Raw genomic sequence first — 20,423 nt, forward strand, 5'->3', positions numbered from 1 at the left:
TTTACTTCACTTGGTTTACTATATTAGTACTACCTCTGTCCCTGAAATAAATTCATTTTTTTTTTCTTTTTGGGACGTCCTCCAAATTAGTTCCTCTTTCTTTCTTTTCATTTTTGGACAATTACCATAACACTAATAATATTTTATTTATTCTTACTTTTCACTTTTTCACCACTTTCAGTACTAATTATAACATATTCCACATTTTCACTACTCCTAATAATAATTATAGCGCATTTTTTTCCACTATCAATACATTTTATAACTTTTCCTTAAAACTCGTGTCGACCCAAAGAGGAACTTATTTCAGGGACAGAGGGAGTAATTTTTAAGAAAAAATATTGTTGAGTGTATTAAGAGTGGATAAAAGGTAGTTGAGTGTATTGTGAGTGGTGAAAAGGTGTTATAATTAATATTGAGAGTTGTGAAAAGTGAAAAGTAAGAGGATTATAAGTGGTGGGGTATAGTCCAAAAATAGGTAGGAAGTTCTTTTGTGGACGTCCCAAAAAGAAAAGATATGAAGTTCTTTCATGGACGGAGGGAGTATTATTCACCTAGGATCAATTCTAGTAAGAAGCTGTAAATTGAGATTAATGAACTTTTCAATAATTTTTTTGAACTTTTCAATATAACTGACAAACCCACAAATCTATTTAATTTGTTAAAAAAGATGCTAGAGCGAAGAATTGAACCCTGAGTTCATAAGAATTTAAGTAAAGTTCATCAAAATATTCTAAATTGTAAATTCCTTCTCACTTCTCAACACATTTGAGCTTCTTATATATATATATATATATATATATATATATAGGAATTGGTTCAATTGAGATTTATATATATTTTGAGATTTTGAGATAAATGAACATATAAGTACATTTTGATGAACTTGTCAATTAATTTTTATGAACGCGCGTTGGTCTGGGGTTCAATCCCTACAAGTGGCGTGTTTTTTAAATAAATTAAATAGATTCATATGTTCATCAGTTATATTGGTTATGTTCAAAGAATTTATTGATATGTTCATTTATCTCAAAATCTCAAAATATATATAAATCTCAATTGAACCAATTCCTATATATATATATATATATATATATATATATGGTACCGCTATATAGAAAACTGCTATTAGTCTATAAATTAAGAATAGATCATGTCCATAGATTTTATGATCTTTAACGGATGTGATTAATACGTTCATAGGTTCATAAAATTTTGGCCGTCCGATTATAAAAATTCAAGGGTCTATCTTGGTTCTTATTTTATAGGATAAGAATGGTTTTTATTTTAGCGCAACTCTATATATATATTATAAATATAACTCGATTTTCGATTTTGTTCGGTTTTTACATAACCAAACCAAACTGAACCCAAAAACCAAATTCTTTTAAAAAATAAAACTGAAAAAATCGAACTATATTTTAATATTTCGATTTGGATCGACTCGATTTCAGTTATTTTGCTCAATCTTAATTTCATCTATAGTTTGGCCCATCAAACTCTATTTGGGGTGGGCTTTCAAATGACGGGCCTATTCTCCAGCAATCTGATCCAACCCACTCCTTTTTTTGTTGGGTGGCTTTGGGCCCATTGGGCCAATTCAATGGGTCTAGGGTCTAACATTTCAAATGTATATATATTTCCTCAATTTTCAGAATTTAATCAAATAAAATAATCTATACAAACCCTTCAATCTTCATTCCGAGAGGTAAGTGTGAATATAATAGAGAAGGCTAAATCATCAAATAGAGAAGTCACATTCCAAATGGAAAAAAAGCAAAAACTGAGAACAAGAAATTAAAGGAATGGGACCCGCGGATAAGAGAGAAATGGGTGCTTGGTGTCGGTAAAAACTGGCTTCCACTGCGAAGCCAGTTTTTCAAGAGAGAGAGTGGAAACCAATTTTTCATTGTTGCAATGGTAGTTTCAAAATTGAAAAACTGAAAATTTCTTCAGTTGAAGGCACCCTAATAGACCAATCAAAATATTAGTAATAAAATAAATAAAATATTAAATGGAATAACTAGGCGACATCAACGACTATAGTAAAATCTGACTCTGAAAGGTAGAAGAAAAACTGGACACATAATGTTTCTGAAAATAATTGAGGAGATATGGCCATTTCACACATTGTTTTTGCTGAAGCTAAACTCAGATTCTATCAAATTCTTTCTCAGAAAAATATACACTGTTTTTCCTTGGACCATGGCGGCATATGCAGCCTTGGTTTCTCTTATGCATATCGTCGATACAATCGAGCATCACCATTCCCCTCCAATTTCTATCCACAAACAACAACTTGAATCTCTCACTCAAATTATTAGCTTTTTGCAGGAATTTCTTGATGGTTATAAGTCCCCTGTTGCAGACGGAGATGAAGCTGATCCGCTGGAGATGCGTATCGCAGATGCCGCTTATGCGGCTGAAGATGCTATCGAATCTCATATTGTGGACGTGATTAAACTGGGTATATCTACTTCCAATGAAGTCAGTTTCTTCTATGAAGATCTACAGCAAGTGATTGAAGAACTGAATGTGATCAAGAAGGAAGCCATAGAATCTTCAGCTGAAGCTCAGCTGCAGAGAAAGGTCTCCTCGACTCATGCTGGCTCCTTGACATCCTCTTCCAATGTGAAGGAAAGCATGATGGTGGGCTTTGATGACGTGCAACTTCAACTCTTGGATTGGCTCACTGGAGGGAACTGTAAACGCCAAATCATCTCTATTGTAGGGATGGGCGGGATTGGTAAGACCACTCTTGCCAGACATATATTTGAGCATGCCATCGTTAAGGAGAATTTTGATATTCGGCTCATTTACACCCCTAATCTAAGTTCAGTAAATGTACAAAGTGATAGGATTTTCACCATTCACACAGTTCTTAATTGTTTAATAAGTTCTCAACCACATATTCAAACTCTATGGGCCTGCTATCATTTAGCAACAGTGGCATGCATGATATATGAGAAATACTATATGTTTACTATACCAAACATTAAAAAAGTTTCTATGATAGTGTTCTTGTGGATAGATTACTTGGCAAATAGGATTATAAAATAGTTGTCTTAAAATGTGATAAGGAAACTTAAATAGTCCATCTTGTTTTTGTAGAATGCTCAATCAGTTTGTAGACTCCATCTAAAATAGAATAAGATCTTCATTTGTTTGGATTCAAAATACTGCAATTCTAACTTGGCGACCGAATAGGCTTGAAATGTTGAAGCGTCGCCTAAAGGGGCCACCAAGAAAGGGCAAGGAAAGCGCGCTAAAAAGAGTGGCCGATGAGGATCATCTCCAAAAACCAATTTATATGAAACTAGTTTATAACCCGTCGAAATTCGACGGGAAATCACTTTACATCATAATTATTATTTTACATTATTTATAATCATAGTATATGAAATGTTATTTATATAAATTGTTCTTTAAATAATTTTGTTTGATCAAAATAAATTGGGGATACAGTTCCAAAATTAAGAAGTGAGATAGAGAGATTGAGAGAGAAATGATAGGGTTGGGCTCACTTTTCTCATTCTTAATTAAACTTGGGCCTTTTCTTTTATGGTTTTTATTGGGCTTTAGCCCGCTAAGGCAAGGCTGCTATTTTATTCCCCATCCCTTGTGATTGTGAAAAATTGTAAAGAGGTGTTTGATTTAAATGATAATATATGATTGATAAAATAATTCAATTTAATTAAATAATTGGTTGTATATTTTGACTGATGATGAATAGCTTTTGCTATATAGTAACTGGTTAGTTCTATACGATGAGTGAATTTTTGGTAGAAAGTATTCAATAATCACTTAAGAATTTTTATTAGTTAACACATTGGATCTCATCTATTCAACATAAAAACATGCTTCGCTTGAAAAAAAATCAAGATGCATAAAAACTAACCATTCACATTAGATGTCAAATACCAGAACCGATCACCTACCCACCGTGGGCAAACATAACGTGCCCACCACTGATGTGGCAATGTTAATTAGGAAGGAGAATTAATAAATCTTACCCTAATTAAAATTATCTTACTTTAATTACAATTGCCACATCACTGGTGGGCACGTTATGTTTGCCCACGGTGGGTAGGTGATCGGATCTGTGTCAAATACAATAAGGGAAGAAGTAGTATTGATTATCAGAATATATGTTTCATTTTCAAATAAATTTCTACTTCGATGAATCAATACATGCATTCGTGCAAGAGCCATTTTTTTATTCTTCAATGTAATTTCAAGAAGCGATTTTACTTGACAAAAAAAAATGCTTATAATACTCAACTCTGATAAACTCTGCAAGTGTGACTTTAAACTTGCGATAATATTAAAATAAATTGAATATATTAATTTATTTATAATTGTGTCTGTATATAGTTTATATATTTGGGCCTTAAATGGGCCTGAAAAATCTTATTAGGGCTTTCCTTAACAAAAAGGGAATCCCTAGCTGGTTTCATCATCATCCGTATCAATCCAATCCTCCAATCCTCATAAGTCATAACAATATAGAGAACTTTGAACTCAAAATTGATTGATGTAGTTTGAAGACCATGATATAGGTTACTCCTATTTTCAATTATTATTGTCGAATGTATGTTTCTCCATTCCAAAAAAATTCTTATTCAATTATTTTGTTACCAAATGTCCTAAGCTAAAATTGAAAATGTGATCAGACAAATACAGAACATGAGCTTCAAGAGCCTTTATAAATTTTGAGTTCAAAAAATCCTTAATATTAACTTGAGAATAAAATAGATAAATTTTAAAAGTTGGAATAGACATAAAAAGGTAAAATGAAAGGTTGAGATAGACTGTGATATTAACCCAATTGCAATAATATAAAAATATGTTATTGTGAGAACTGTAAGAAATTATTATTGATTTTCTTTGAAAACAAAAAAAAAATTAACTTATAAATTAATTGCGCTGGACCTATAAAATAGTTGTACTGAATTCTATACTTAATAAGTACCTTGAATTACTTATAAAATCTCGTACAATTATAGTTTCAGTGTAACTAATTTAGAGCATCCACTATGGAGGAAAGTTAGGAGATAGTAAAAGTACTTCCTCCATAGTAGAACCGTATATTTTGGGTAGTAAATTAGAGGTAGCAAATTGGAGGGAGCAAACTTGCTATCTGGGAAGTATAGTAGATAGTGGGGCCCCCTCTTTAATTATTTGACTTGTTATTTGTGTTTTGTTGGTTTGGAGTATATATATATGTATGTATATATATAGTGGTAAATATAATAATAATGATAGTGGGGTCCATGAATAGTTAAATATGAGGTAGTAGCACAGTGGAGAAAATATGAGGTAGTTGAAAAATGAGGTAGTTGTTGAGGTGGCACACATGTGGCACCACTATGGGATAGCACCATAGTGGATGCTCTTATAGATCGAGTGAAAGAATTCTCAGTGTCTAACAATAAGAATTCTCCATTAAAAATACTATCTTTCATAAGAATGAGAATTAATTGATATGAATAAGTCAATTAAATCTACGAACAAGACTTTTATAATGCAAAATAATCATTTAAACTTGGGTTCGAGTCTAAGATAGGTCGAAAATTTCATCAATTAACTGAGTTACGGCTATTCGTATTTTTCAAGAAAAATAATATTCACTTGAAGAAGTTCGGATATAGCTTTCAAGTTCGTGTGAAGCGGTCGTGTTAAGCTGCTCATTTGACAATATAGATACTCCTTTTCAGGTTAGAGATTTGTAAAATTCGAATAATTATTCTTTATGGATGTAAGGATGGAGTCATGAAGTCATCATTTTCAGACTTAGTTTTTTCCAAAACAATTGGTGAAAATGCACACACTTGGTCTAAGCATATTCCTCACTTTTGAAAACTTAATTTCCTAGTTGGTATTTCAGCGGTATTTAGATATCTTCTTCGTGAAATTGAGAAGAAAGCAACAGGTGAGTCGCCTGGAATAGCCCAACACTTTGATGAAGGTGCGCACGGCGGTGGCGGTGGCGGTGGCGGTGGCGGTTGCAATAATGTATTGCCGGGGAAGAGAGAGAGAGAGAGCTTGAGAGAGAAATTCAAGTGAGAGGGTTGGGCCCTAGCTCTTTTTCATTATTAGACTTGGGACTTTTCTTTAGTTTTTATTGGGCTTATTTGTAAACTATATACTGTAGTACTTATTTTCTTTTTATTTGTAGTTATAATTAATAATATTCATCTCAAATATATTTAGTTAAAATTAATTTTTTATTATATTTATAAATATTTTTAAAAAACTTATAAAATAATAATTATCGATTAAATTGGATAATTATTTCTCACTCCAAAATTGGATTAATCATCCTACAAATTAATTGCGTTGAATTCTACACTAAACAAGTATCGTGAATAATTTATAGATTTCGGTAGAATTAATTTATAATTTCAGTAGAATTGGTTTATAGATTCAATGAAATAATTCTAACTATTTTCGCAATAAGGGTTTAATTGGAGCATCGCATTGCTGAGGCAATCCATTGCAGCGTTTTGATGTTTGTGCTTGGGCTACTATATCTCAACAATACAACACAAGGGAAATTCTTTGTGAACTTGTTTCTCAAGCCACTAATAAAAGCAAAGAACAACTGAGTGAAAAGAGTGAAGATGAACTAGGATTAGAGCTCTACCAGCATTTGATAGGTAGAAGGTTTCTAATTGTGATGGATGATATGTGGAGTATCGATGCTTGGGATAGGATACAGCGTTTCTTTCCCGAAAATGAGAACTGTAGTCGGATATTAGTGACGACTAGGCTTTTACACTTGAGTTCCCAATTGAACAACAATTATAGCCTTCAAATGGAATTTTTAGATGAGGTTAGAAGCGGGGAACTGTTCTCAAAAACTGTGTTTGGGGTTGGAAGTTGCCCTCATGAGTTAGAGAAAATTGGAAAGAAAATTGTAGAGAATTGCAGAGGACTTCCTTTATCAATTGTTGTAGTGGCGGGTATTTTGAGAAATAGGGAACACACTCTAGGTGTTTGGGAATCAATTAGTCAGAACTTAGCTTCAGAAGTGAATTTGGATAATGAAAAGTTTTGCATGGAACTGTTGAAAATGAGCTATAATAATTTGCCAGTTTATTTAAAGCCATGTTTTTTGTATATGAGAGTGTTTGAGGAGGATGATTCGGTTAGAGTCTCAACACTCGTGAAGCTATGGGTTTCTGAAGGATTTTTAAAACCCATGAATGGCAAAAGTTTGGAAACTATTGCCATAGAATTCTTAAAGGACTTGGTTGATAGAAATCTCATTCTAGTTGGTGAAGTGGGGAAGACAGGAAACATAAAATTAGTCAAAATTCATGATTTGTTGAGGGATTTATGCTTGAACCAGAGCAAGAAAGATGGGTTCTATCATGTGATAGGGCAATCTAGTCCTCGAGGCATGAGTAGCCAACGCCGCGTTGTTATACCAAGGAACATGCCTAAGAAGAAAGTCCTTGACGACTTGCAGTCTATGCCACGTGCTCGTTCCATCATCAGTGAATATGTGTATGTCTCTTTGCGTATTGAGAATGGGAGCATCTTGCGTATTAAGAATTCCGGGTTGCTTAGAACATTACATGCATACAGAAAGTTTGGTTACTTTGGAGATGGAAGCTACGTCGTCAAGTCCCTTGTGTCTCGGTATGTTAACTTGCGCCACCTTGTTGTTAAAGTTGGTAGCATGTCCTCGATCTTTACCTCGTTTACTCGCTTCTGGAATCTCCACATATTGATTGTTTCTTGTTGGAATGAGTTCACTGCACCTGCTGAGATTTGGAGAATGCCACAACTTAGGCATATTGAAATGATTAGAGGAAGATTTTATCTTCCAGAACCTTCGAGTGATGATGTCGTCGTCATGGAGAATCTACTGGTGCTTGACGGAATAGCAAATTTCAAGTGCAATGAAGAGGTGGTTAAAAGAATTCCCAAATATCAAAAAATTGAGGATAGAGTATTTTGATAGAGGGGGAATCGAGCAAGATGATTATTATTGTCTGAACAATATCAAATGTCTGTGTAAATTGGAATCCCTCAACGTACATTATTGGGATTATTTTAGAGCTGCTCCGTATGCGCTCACATTCCCCCAAAGCCTCAAGAAGTTGACTCTTGAGATGAATCGTGGCTTTGAATGGGAAAAAATATTGGAAAAGATAGGTTCAATGCCCCTTCTCGAGAAGTTCAAGTTGTTGGAGGGATGCTTTGAAACAGGCAAGTGGGAAATGGTTGAAGGCCAATTCCCTTCCCTCAAATACTTGGAATTGTTTGCGTGTCTTAATTTGAAGCATTGGACTGCGGAATCGAGTTCCATCTTTCCACGCCTTGAGAAGCTTAGTCTTGATCTTATGGAAGAGTTGAAGGAGATCCCGACTCAAATTGGAGACATACCGACGCTGCAAAAGATATGGGTGAACTATTGTGGCGAATCTGCTGTGATGTGCGCAAAGGAGATCGTAGAGGAACAAGTGGAATTACAAGGGGAAGATCTTCCATTTCGTGTTAAAGTTTGGATTCCGCGTGAGAACGAAGCAGTGCAGAGCTTGGCAGGCCCCAACTTCGAAGTTATATGTAATAGCTCTAATTAGGTTTTACCACCATTAATATCTCTCTTGCTTTTGTGTGTTTGCTTATTTTTCTTCAATCAGTACCTGTGAGTGTGTGTATGCGTGAGAAATGTTGAAGAAGAAGGGGGTGGGTTTGTTTTAAAAAAATGGAAATAGGTTTGGGCTTTTAGTTGTGGGCCGATTTTTTTTATAATCCTGTTGGGCTGCATTATTATTTATTTTAAAGCATGGGCTGCGAATTTTATATATGTCTTGGGTTGATTTAATTTACGTTTGGGCTTCTACATATTGATTAAATTTTTGGGCTGCAGATTTTATTTAAATTAATTAGACTTTATATTTAAGTTTGATTATTTATTATTTTAAAGAGAAAAAAACAACTGATTGCATAAGAATATTATTATTATTATTATTATTATTATTATTATTATTATTATTATTATTATTATTATTATTATGTATATGATCTTCAGGCTTTGTGACCAAGGCGATTAGCGCTGCTTTCCCAAGAAAGGTTTATATGTATATGATCTTCAGGCTTTGTCTATCCAGGTGGGCTTACTTTCCAAATGTATAAAGTATGATTAAGTTATTAAACTCTAAATGTTTCAATAAAATGCAAATTGTTTATTCAATAAAATGCAAACTGTTTATCCAATAAAATATCTTCAGTTCATGCACCAATATCTTTAGTCGAAAGCAATTTTCCTATCAGACTTTGTTTTTCCAGTTTATATTGTAGAGATTCTTGTAAAGATATTGCCTTGCCTTTTCACTTGTAGCACACATAAAAAAATATTTAGTTAGCATTGTTTTTTAAACATGATCCCATAATTAAAGTTTTCCCAGATTTTGGGATGCATGATAGAATAATTCCATACATAATGCTTATGGAATTCCTCTTTCACACTAGCGGATCCAGCGTAGAACTTGGGGCTGCAGCTGCATCCCCCAATTTTATTTTTAGTAGTATTAAGATTAAAATGTAAATTATTTTAAAATTAGTTTTTGCATCCCCAATTAAAAATATAATCTTAAAGAAAAATATAAACCCATCCTAAAAACAAACCATCAACTTTAAAATTAGATAATATTTGGGTATGATTATTTTTATCATTAAATATTTTTTTATATTCATAATCATGTAATTATTTATCGCATCCCCAATTTGAAAATCCTGGTTCCGCCACTGCTCTTTCACCAGCTGAAAATGAAGCATATCATTTTCAGTTTAGACGAAAGCAATTTCCTATCAAACTTCATTTTGCAATGGCAATAAACAAAGCTCAAGGACAAACTATACCAAATATTGGTGCATATTTACCATCTCCAGTATTTTTTCCCATGGATAGTTATATGGCGCTCTATCACGAGGAACTTCAATGTCTACTACTAAAGTGCTAATGAAGCCGAACACAACAGATACAAGACAAAAAATGTTGTCTACACTCAAGTTTTGATCGCAGGTAATTTATTTATTTGAAAATTTATTTTATGTTTATTTATCATTGATAATAGTATATTTACATGTTTAATAGGACAACAAAATCATGAAGAATCAAAAGATGCAATTGATTCGCATTGTGTTGAAGACACTCGGCATGCAATTGAAATTTCATAATTTTAATTGTCCTTGTTGTTTTTTGAGATAGCAATATGCATTTTTTTTTACAAATTTATAGATTTTAAAATTCATTTTTTTAATATGATTGTTTTTAAAAATTTGTCGATTTTAATATTTTTTTTAATATGATTGTTGATTCGTTATTCCATATCTTTTTATATATAAAGAGCAAAGTAAATGTAAATAAATTCAATTAGAAGGATATAGTTGGAATTTATGGAAAAAATTATAAACACCACTAAATCACCTAAAATTAATTGATTACCTTGAAACCGCCGGCAGTTTAACTCTTTTAAACAAAATAAGCTATTAAATATTCCATAAAAAGATAGAACAAACTAATTCAATATTAGCATTATTAAAATGTTTGCATCTTTCGAAAATTAATAGTCTATATTGATTGTGATTTAACCATAAACTTTATCATATTAACAATTTATATTTTAGAAAGTAATATTTTTTTACTTAAAATGCGTAACTGCAATTTAACTTCTATAATTTTCATTTTTTTCTTATTTCTAATATTTTAATTATTCAAATTATGTATTCATTCATTTTCTAAAATTTGATTTGTTAATTATAGCAACTCCTTATATAAGTAATACAATATCTATATGTACATGTTATATTTTTCTATAAATTATATTGATTATATGAAAATATTAGATTAATTTGCAAATAATAAATATGATATCAAATTTTAATTTTATTAGTTTATATTAATAATTATAAAATATATGCACGAACTTACACGAATCACAATTACCGCGCATAGGGCGGGAGGTACACTAGTTTGACAAAAAGTATAAAATATTTTATTTACAAGTTATGTTTATATATCCTAATTAATTCAATCAAGGTGGAAATCTCAATATTGTAGCAAATGAAATTTCATAATTTTTATTGTCTTGGTTGTTTTTGGAGATAGCAATATGCATTTTAATTTTTAAAAAATTGTCGATTTTAATATAAATTTTTTAGAGTGGATTTTGAAAATAACCACTTTTATATAGTAAAAATAAATTTTACCCATTAATATAAAAACTTAAAAAAATACCCACATTTACCATTTTACCCTTACATATAAATTTTTTACAAATACCCACTGTTCACTGGTTGTGAATTCAACTCGAATTCAAGTATTGGTTATGAATTCAAGTTTTATTGGTTGTGAATTCACGTGAATTCACGTGAATTCACAACCCACACTATTTCAAGTTGTGAATTCACAACCGATAAAACTTGAATTCACAACCAATATTTTTTCAAGTTGTGAATTCACAACCAATAAAATTTGAGTTCACAATCAACATTATTTCAATTGTGAATTCACAACCAACGCCGATAATTCAGTTGTGAATTCATAAACTTGGTTGTGAATTCAAGAACATTTGTACAAAATTACGCGATTTTCATCAATTTCTTCGTTACTTATATTTTTTTCCAATTAAATTCAAATTGAATTCAACTTTTCCTCAAATTTCTCTTCTAAATGGCATACTTTCTTAAAATCCTAGTACTGGGATTCACCATTTTTCTTCAACAATCTCTATCATCTCCAAGTTTCACTATGAACACACCAAAGAAGAAAGTTCTTGACAACTTGCAGTCTATGCCACGTGCTCGTTCCATTATCAGTGAATATGGGAATGTCCCGCGTATTAAGCATTCCGGGTTGCTTAGAACATTACATGCATACAAGTTTCCTTATTTTGAAGATGAAAGCCACGTGATCAAGTCCCTTGCGTCTCAGTATGTTAACTTGCGCCACCTTGCTGTTGAAGTTGGTAGCATGTCCTCAATCTTTACCTCGTTTACTCGCCTCTGGAATCTGCACATATTGATTGTTTCTTGTTTTGAGGAGTTCACTGCACCTGCTGAGATTTGGAGAATGCCACAACTTAGGCATATTGAAATGACTGAAAGAAACTTTTATCTTCCAGAACCTTCGAGCGATGATGTCGTCGTCATGGAGAATCTACTGGTTCTTGAGAGAATAGCAAATTTCAAGTGCAGTGAAGAGGTGGTTAAGAGAATTCCCAATATCAAAAAATTGGTTCTTGATTATTTTGGGAGTGGGGGAATCGAGCAAGATGATTATTATTGTCTGAACAATATCAAACGTCTGTGTAAATTGGAATCCCTCCACGTTGATTGTTGGTTTGATTTTAGAGCTGCTCCGTATGCGCTCACATTCCCCCAAAGCCTCAAGAAGTTGACTCTTGAGATGAATCGTAGCTTGGAATGGGAAAAAATATTGGAAAAGATAGGTTCAATGCCCCTTCTCGAGAAGTTCATGTTGTGGAACGGGTGCTTTGGAACAGGCAAGTGGGAAATGGTTGAAGGCCAGTTCCCTTCCCTCAAATACTTGGAATTGCATCGGTGTCCCAGTTTGAAGCATTGGACTGCGGAATCGAACTCCATCTTTCCACGCCTTGAGAAGCTTGATCTTTTTGATATGCGACAGTTGAAGGAGATCCCGACTCAAATTGGAGACATACCGACGCTGCAAAAGATATGGATGAGGGATTGTGGCGAATCTGCTGTGATGTGGGCAAAGGAGATCGTAGAGGAACAAGGGGAATTACAAGGGGAAGATCTTCCATTTCATGTTCAAGTTTTCCTTTGGCGTGAGAACGAAGCAGTGCAGATCGAGCTTGGCAGGCCCCAACTTCGAAGTTATATGTAGGTTTTAGTTTTACTACCATTATTATCTTTCTTGTTTTTGTGTGTTTGCTTATTTTTCTTCTATCTTCTTCCCTCTCACCTCTTATCACCTCCCTACAAAGAGAGAGAGAGAGAGGGAGAGAGATTGTTCTCAATAAGAGGCAATGTACTTATCTTTCCCAACATGTCATCCAACGCCAACTCATCGTTCATCTCGAATTTCAACTTCTTAAGAGAGTGTGGGAAGGTAATCTTAGGCAGAGAAGCAGAATATATAAAATAAAACAAAGCTAACGAACACTACAAGAATACTTCACATTGCCATAAGGGCAGATAGGCTCTCTGCGTAAGAAGAGAGAGATTGAGAGAGAAATGATAGGGTTGGGCTCACTTTTCTCATTCTTAGACTTGGGCCTTTTCTTTTATGGTTTTTATTGGGCTTTAGCCCACTAAGGCAAGGCTGCTATTTTACTCCTCATCCCTTGTGATTGTGAAAAATTGTAAAGAGGAGTTTGATTTGAATGATAATATATGATTGATAAAATAATTCAATTTAATTGAATTATTGGCTGTATGTTTCGACCGATGATGAATAGCTTTTGCTATAAAGTAAATGGTTAGTTCTATACGATGAGTGAATTTTAGAATTAATCAAGCTGGCAAACCTGGTCAGAGAAATGAAAAAGATATATGGTGATTGGATCACACAACTCACAACTCACAGGTTTCGACAAATTGTTTCTGCACAATCGAGATATATATATGGCTTATGAAGCTTTTGATACTCTGCTTCAAACCTTAGATCGAATTCTAAAGCATGGCGACGATCGCGTCATCACTCGTTCTGTTAAACAAGAACTTTTATCCATCCGCGTCCAAGCTGTTGTCTTGCTATTGAATGTCAAACATTATCCAAAGAAAGAAACAATCAGAGATACGGACCAAAAAGGCAAGTAGGCATTGAATTAGTGGACGAAAGGAGTAAATGAAATCTGAGACCCGCAAATGCAATAGGCCCTTTTATTTTTCTCTCTATTTTCTCTAAATCACTCATAGTCATAATGGATTCAGGCACCCCATGAGAAAACATTGCTTCGACGTTTACTCGAGAAATTACAGTCAACAGAAATTTACCAAATCAAAGCAAAACGAAATTGAAAAAAAAAAGAGAAAGGGATAGAGTATACCTAGCGGGACTTGGAGAAGGTACACTCGGGAAATCAAAGGTGCTCAAGGAAATGAAGAATGGAGAAAGAAATATGGAGGAAAAGACTTAAATACCCTTGTTGTAACCTTATAAATAGAGCTTTGCATTGTGTTTGATGATATGACGTGAAATATAGAGAAAACTACTTTCGTTCTCTTTGCTTTGGTACTTGAAAACAGGTTATTAAACGAACCATGCATACAACGTAGATCTTAGGTTCACATTTTTTGAATTCATCATGTAAGATTTATTTATAGGTTTATATGATTATTTAATAGTATTTGATTTATCTATAAGTTCGTATAATTATTTAATACTAATTTTTAGATCTATCAAAAATTTTGCTATCCTACGTTTATTCATTTGAAGTTTATAAAAATAGAAATCTGAAAATTAAAATTATAAAATACGTATAGAATTCGTATATACTAATAGTGATGTTTTAGATTTGAATTTCATAAATTAATTTTATGTTTAACGAACATAAAGATTCGAACATGCTGTAAAATTTATCTATAGGTTTGTATGATTATTTAATGGTGTAGGATTTTTATCAATAAGTGTATATAATAATTTTTAGATGTAGAGATTGATTACAGATTTATAAATAAATAAGAATAAATGACAATTGAGGAAAATTGAAATATAATGATTTTTATATACATAATAATCTATAGATATGAAAATTGATAAAAAAAAAAAAATGAATGAGAATTAAGAAAAATTAGAATTAAGTGATTATATGATGCCACGTGAGATATGGTTTATTTTGTTATAATTATTTTATTATTATTATTATTATTATTATTATTATTATTATTATTATTATTATTATTATTATTATTATTATTATTATTATTATTATTATTAATAATTAATAAAATCAAGAGATTGAATTTAACGGTTAATTGATGAGGAGCTCTAGCATACATAAGTCTCGTTTAATGGTTGATTAGAAATTTAACATCATGATAAGTTCGAATATTTAGAGTTTTAATTCAAGACGAGTTCTAATAAATGTTAAAGGAGTTCTAGCACATATAAACCATTTGTTGTAAATACAAAAACCAAAACCCTCCCCTCTACAAATACAAAAACCTATAACCCTCGAAACATATACCGAAGCTTTGTCTATGAAGAAGATCGTAAAAAAAATCAAATTACCTGTCCGTCTTTTCACCGAAGAAATACAGTCAAGAAGAAATCATCGAAGAAATACTGTCAAAATTGCCGTTGAAATCACTCTTGAGATTCAGGTGCGTTTCAAAATCATGGCGCTCTCTAATTGGCAACAAACGCTTCATCAAAACCCAGTATCGAAATTCAATAAAAAGACCCATCTTTCCCCTATCAAAGGGTCATTATATATAATGTTCCTGCTGAGAATCCTGTGCAATGTTCTCCGCTGTCGATTTTGAGCGAATTAACGATCCCTGTATCTCCTTTACCTGATCCAATGAATACTACATTGATGGGATTTCGAGTTATGGGGAGCTGTAATGGGCTACTCTGCATTCGTGACGACGAACAAGGTAGATTTCACATGTGAAACCCATCCACTAGAATCTCCAAGATACTGCCAGAAATTTCTAAACCTTTTATGGCTTTGGGGTTCGGTTGGGTTGAATCGAGTGATGAGTACAAGTTGTTTGTTCGTGTTGGTGATTTTGATTATTACCTGCACGAGATGAAATGGGTTTACAAAGTTTATAGTTCAAGGACAAAATCATGGAAAACAAGTGAGCACTGTGCAGATTTAGATTCACATTATGTATGGGGGATATTTGCAGGTGGGAAGCTTTACTGGAAGAATCACGGAGATAAAGAGATAGATATTATTTTCTTGGACTTGAAGAGTGAGGTGTTTGGAAGGATTGAGCTTCCCTTTGATCACGAGTTTTGCAAGAAAGAGCACTGGGCTGTGGGTTTGCTTGGTGGCTTACTTTGTGTGCTATGTTATATTGGCTCGTCTACAGAAGTCTTTGGAGTTTGGGTTATGAAGGAAGCTTGGAAGAGGGTGGCGACGTTTGCTAATCTTGTTGAGCTTCTTCAGCCAGCACCATTGGTGGTGGGTCTAAATGGAGAGATTTTGGTAAATTGTGAATCCATCTTGTTGGTTTACGATCGTCAGGATAATGTGTTCCGCTGCCATGAGACATACTATTACAGTCCACATGTCTTTGTTGAAAGCTTAGTCTCGCCAGAAGATGTGTGAAAGATTGAAATAAAATCTTAGGACATGATCATGAGTGATTTCATTGCATGCTATTTCTTGACAATTATGTTCAGTTATATATAGTTTGATTTGATTAAGCATAAATGGTTGCGTTTTGTTTCTCAAGTGAATAATTTTTAAGTTGTAGAGAGAACACCACCTGTTCCACTGCTGCATTTAAGATCTGGTGTACCATATTTGGTGTTCTACTTTCAATCTTTTATATTTTCTTGCATATGTTTTCTATTATTTCAAATTTGTATGCTAATAATTAGTTCTTACCGTTAATTTCACTTTTATTAGCTAATAATAGGTTGAAAAAAAAAATCAAATTTATGGTATATAAAGTTTTTTAATTTATATTTTTTGAAATAAAAATTAAGTATAAATTGTAATATTGTAATAATAAGTATATTGAAGTCTAGTTTTGATCACCACAAGGAAGTTTGATGGGAAAATAAAGAGTTGTAGCCTTCATGATATTGTGCGGGAATTTTGCATAAGGCAGGTTGCGAAAGAGAAGGTAATTCTTCCTGTTATGGATTACTTACCAGACTTACCTACTCCTATCCTGCGAAGACATTTTGTTCCATGTCTCATAGAAGACATTTTGCATCCAGACCTTGATTATAACCTGCAGGAACTTTCGCTAGCAATGAAGTTCGTATATATGCAGCAAAAGAGTGGTGAAAATGATTCCAAACATTAAAAAGTTGGAAATATGTTACTCCAAGGAGATGTTTGATGCAAATGCGGGCCATTGCCTCAAAAATCTTGAACAACTATGCCGACTTGAGAAATTGAAATTGGAGAAGCATGGAGATTTTTCATCTTGACAACTTGATGAACTGGGATTGAAGAGAGTTGAAGGTTTTGCATCTAGACCATGGGATAAATTGGTAAGAATATTATCCCTCCATTTTGGTGTGATAATATTATCACTCCTTGAAGTGAAAATAAGAAGGAAAAATGGTGTTTGTGCAAAATGTGGAATAAGAAAACAAACATTTAAAGGCATAAATTTTTGTTATCCCTCCATTTAGAGGGATAAAAAGCAAATACACCCTAAAGATACTTGGCGGTCTAAACTTTCCTCTACAACTGAGAAGGTTAACCTTGAGTGGTTGGAGGCTTTCTTGGAGTGATATGACCATCATTGGTTCATTACCTAATCTTCAAGTGCTTAAACTAAGAAACTGTGCTTGCAAAGGCAGTTTCTGGGAAACATTTAAGGGAGAATTTCGTGAGCTGAGGCTCATGCTAATTCCCAAGACTCGAGTGCCTAATGCTTCGCGAGTGCCGTGGTCTACATGAGATTCCAAGTAATATTGGAGACATTCCAACACTTGAACTGATTGAGGTCGATAACTGGACTTCAGTTCTTTTATTCTCGGCAGAGTAGATAGAAAAGAAACGACGGAATTATGGAAATGATAGCTTTCAAGTTCGTGTGAAGCATTCCTGATAAACTGATCTTTCGACAATATAGATATGATGTCTGCTCCTTTTCTGGTTAGAGATTTGTAAAATTTGAATAATTTGGTTGCCTTTATTTTGAGAATTGCTCTATATAGATATATGTAGTCACAAAGTCATCATTTTCAAAAATATTGGTGAAAATGCACAATTGCCCTAAGCATCTTATTTGCTACTTGGTTTTGTTAGATGATTCCCATTTTTTTTTTCCACTGCAGAGTTTTGAATTGCCATTGTTTATGACGTAGCTCATCAAATACTCGAGCCTTCAAATTAAGAAGGCAAAGAGTTGATGGTAGAGTATAGTGGATAGGAGTGGGCCTTTTGTTTTTTACTTTTTATTGGGCTTTAGCCCACTAAGGCTTATATATTAGTCCACATTGCTTGTGATTTGTGAAAACACCTATAAAATTAAGGGCAGATATGCTTGTGTATGTGTGCTACCAAAGAAGAGAGAGAAATGAGAGGCTTGGGCTCTCTATTTCAATCTTAGATCTGGCCCATTTGTTTTATGGTTTTTATTGGGCTTTAGCCCACTAAGGCTGATATTTTAGTCCTCATAGGCCATAGCTTGTGAGTTGTGATTTGTGAAAACTATAAGGAGGTGTTAAGTATAAACCGGGGATTTACGAGAGAATTAACTATCGAAATTCGATCATTAAATTTTAGAAATATATTTATCGTTATTTTGAAATAAGAGATAAAAAAAAAACAAACCATTATTAGCAATCGATATATCAATCGTTATTTTTTTTGGTAAAAATAATAAAATAAGTAAATACTACTACGTTCGTTCATAAAAAATAGTCCTGGTAAGAGACAAGACGAGTTTTAATAAAAAAAAAAGTAGTATTTATAATGATAATTAATTGTATTATGAATGGAGAATAAGACCGACCATGAGATATATAGTTTTTAAAAATGGAAAGAACCTAATTTTTGTAGACATCTCAAAATGATAAAAAAAAAATGACTATTTTTTATGGACGGATAGAGTATTAAGAGCTCCTTCAGTGGGGGATGGAGTATTAGATAGTTTTTAACGATTGATATTTTGATGGTTAAATATAAAAAAATCAAATAAAATGATCCTTGTTAATGATCGAATATTCAGTCGTTATTATTTTTATAAAAAAAAACTGAAAACATAATAATTATCGATTAAATTGGATAATTATTTCTCAATCATCCTCAAAAGTAATTGCATTGAATTCTAAACAAGTATCGTGAATAATTTATAGATTTCGCTAGAATTAATTTATAATTTCAGTAGAATTGATTTATGTTGGGAATTATAGACGCCAATAATTCCGCCCGGGATCTAGTGTGACTCAATATTGTGGATATCGACCGATATGAAACGAGAAGAAAAAATGACACCGATATTTTTAACGTGGTTCGGCCAAACTGCCTACGTCCACGGACCCACACCAATATATTAGAGAATCTCAAAAGGAGGAGTACAACAAAAATACCACACTGTATTTTGTATCTGCCTACGCAGAGGCTATCTCTCAACTCACTTTTATCACTCGTATATAACTTCCACACTGAAGTTTTCTCTCACAAGATTTTTCTCTCTCTCTAGCAAAATTTTCCTTCTGCTTGGTGTGTTGGGATGCTGCTGCGAGGATCATTATATAGGCAGGGGAGGTGGTAGGTGGCAGCCAAGATGGAATAACTTGTTTGCTGCCTTTGTTGAATGTTGCAGCCGCAACTTTTGAAGAAAAAACATGATGGTGGAAAGTAGCCACCCTTTTTTGACTAACAATCTCCCACTTGAAGACTGATTTCAATCTGTCTTCACACCTCGATCAACGCAGCAGTCTTTCTGTCTTAACTGTAAAGACATGACCAGTAGTGCTTCTCCTGCGATCTACCTCACCGGCAATATCTGCATCTACAAAACCTTGTAGTGCTACATCACCTCGTCGAAAGCACAAGCATCTATCAGTAGATCCACGTAGATATCTCAATATCCACCTTACTGCTTCCCAATGCTGCTTTCCAGGATTTGCCATAATTCTGCTCACAACTCTCACTGCATGAGCGATATCTGGTCTAGTACAGACCATGGCATACATCAGACTTCCAACGGCTGAGGCATAAGGAATTTTAGCCATGAAGTCTCTTTCCTCCTTTGTCTTTTGAGAGTGCTCTTTGCATAGGCGGAAATGGTTAGCTAACGCTTGTAGTGGGCAAAATTCGTCAACTTGGCTCAAGCCCAATTAACCTTCCAAGCTGGACCAATGAGCTAAACAGCTTGGTCAGTCCAGCCCGACAAACTTCGAACCAACTTGGATCAATAACGAGGCTGACCCATTTACTTAAGAAAACTTGTTCGCCCAGCCTGATAAGTCAAGTTATACTTATCTCAAGATCAACCTGGACCGACCCAGGATGACTATCTCACTTCAAGTCCAACTTGTCTAAACAGTCGGGCTGCACTCGGCCCAAGCCCACCAAGCTAGTTAACCAGTTTGGCACAATCTTAAAAAGCCCAACTAGTCAAACGGACTGGTCCGTCTAGCCCGAAAAGCTATAGATCGACTTAAATCCACAACCAAGCTGGATATATTGCATGCAGCCCAAGGGTTATAGCCGACCTGGATTGACGAAGTTATAAGACCTAGCCGTCAAAACCCTAAAAAATGTTTCCCA

At 33.7% G+C, this 20,423-nt stretch overlaps 2 protein-coding genes across 2 annotated transcripts; both read left to right on the plus strand.

The window, feature by feature from the left end:
* The first annotated feature begins 1,926 nt into the window (after positions 1–1,926).
* LOC131015774 (putative late blight resistance protein homolog R1A-4) lies at positions 1,927–12,886 on the plus strand. The gene is made up of 4 exons (XM_057944198.1): positions 1,927–3,039; positions 6,503–7,965; positions 8,069–8,577; positions 11,715–12,886. Exons 1-4 carry the CDS (start codon positions 2,089–2,091, stop codon positions 12,884–12,886), a joined length of 4,095 nt encoding a protein of 1,364 aa, XP_057800181.1. The 5' UTR covers positions 1,927–2,088.
* Positions 12,887–15,671: 2,785 nt separating this feature from the next.
* LOC131015775 (F-box/kelch-repeat protein At3g23880-like) lies at positions 15,672–16,286 on the plus strand. Its single transcript, XM_057944200.1, has one exon. The coding sequence runs from the start codon at positions 15,672–15,674 to the stop codon at positions 16,284–16,286; it is 615 nt and encodes a 204-aa protein (XP_057800183.1).
* The last annotated feature ends 4,137 nt before the right edge of the window (positions 16,287–20,423 follow it).

The sequence above is a fragment of the Salvia miltiorrhiza genome, chromosome 3 (genome assembly GCF_028751815.1).
Source record: "Salvia miltiorrhiza cultivar Shanhuang (shh) chromosome 3, IMPLAD_Smil_shh, whole genome shotgun sequence".
Taxonomy (NCBI): domain Eukaryota; kingdom Viridiplantae; phylum Streptophyta; class Magnoliopsida; order Lamiales; family Lamiaceae; genus Salvia; species Salvia miltiorrhiza.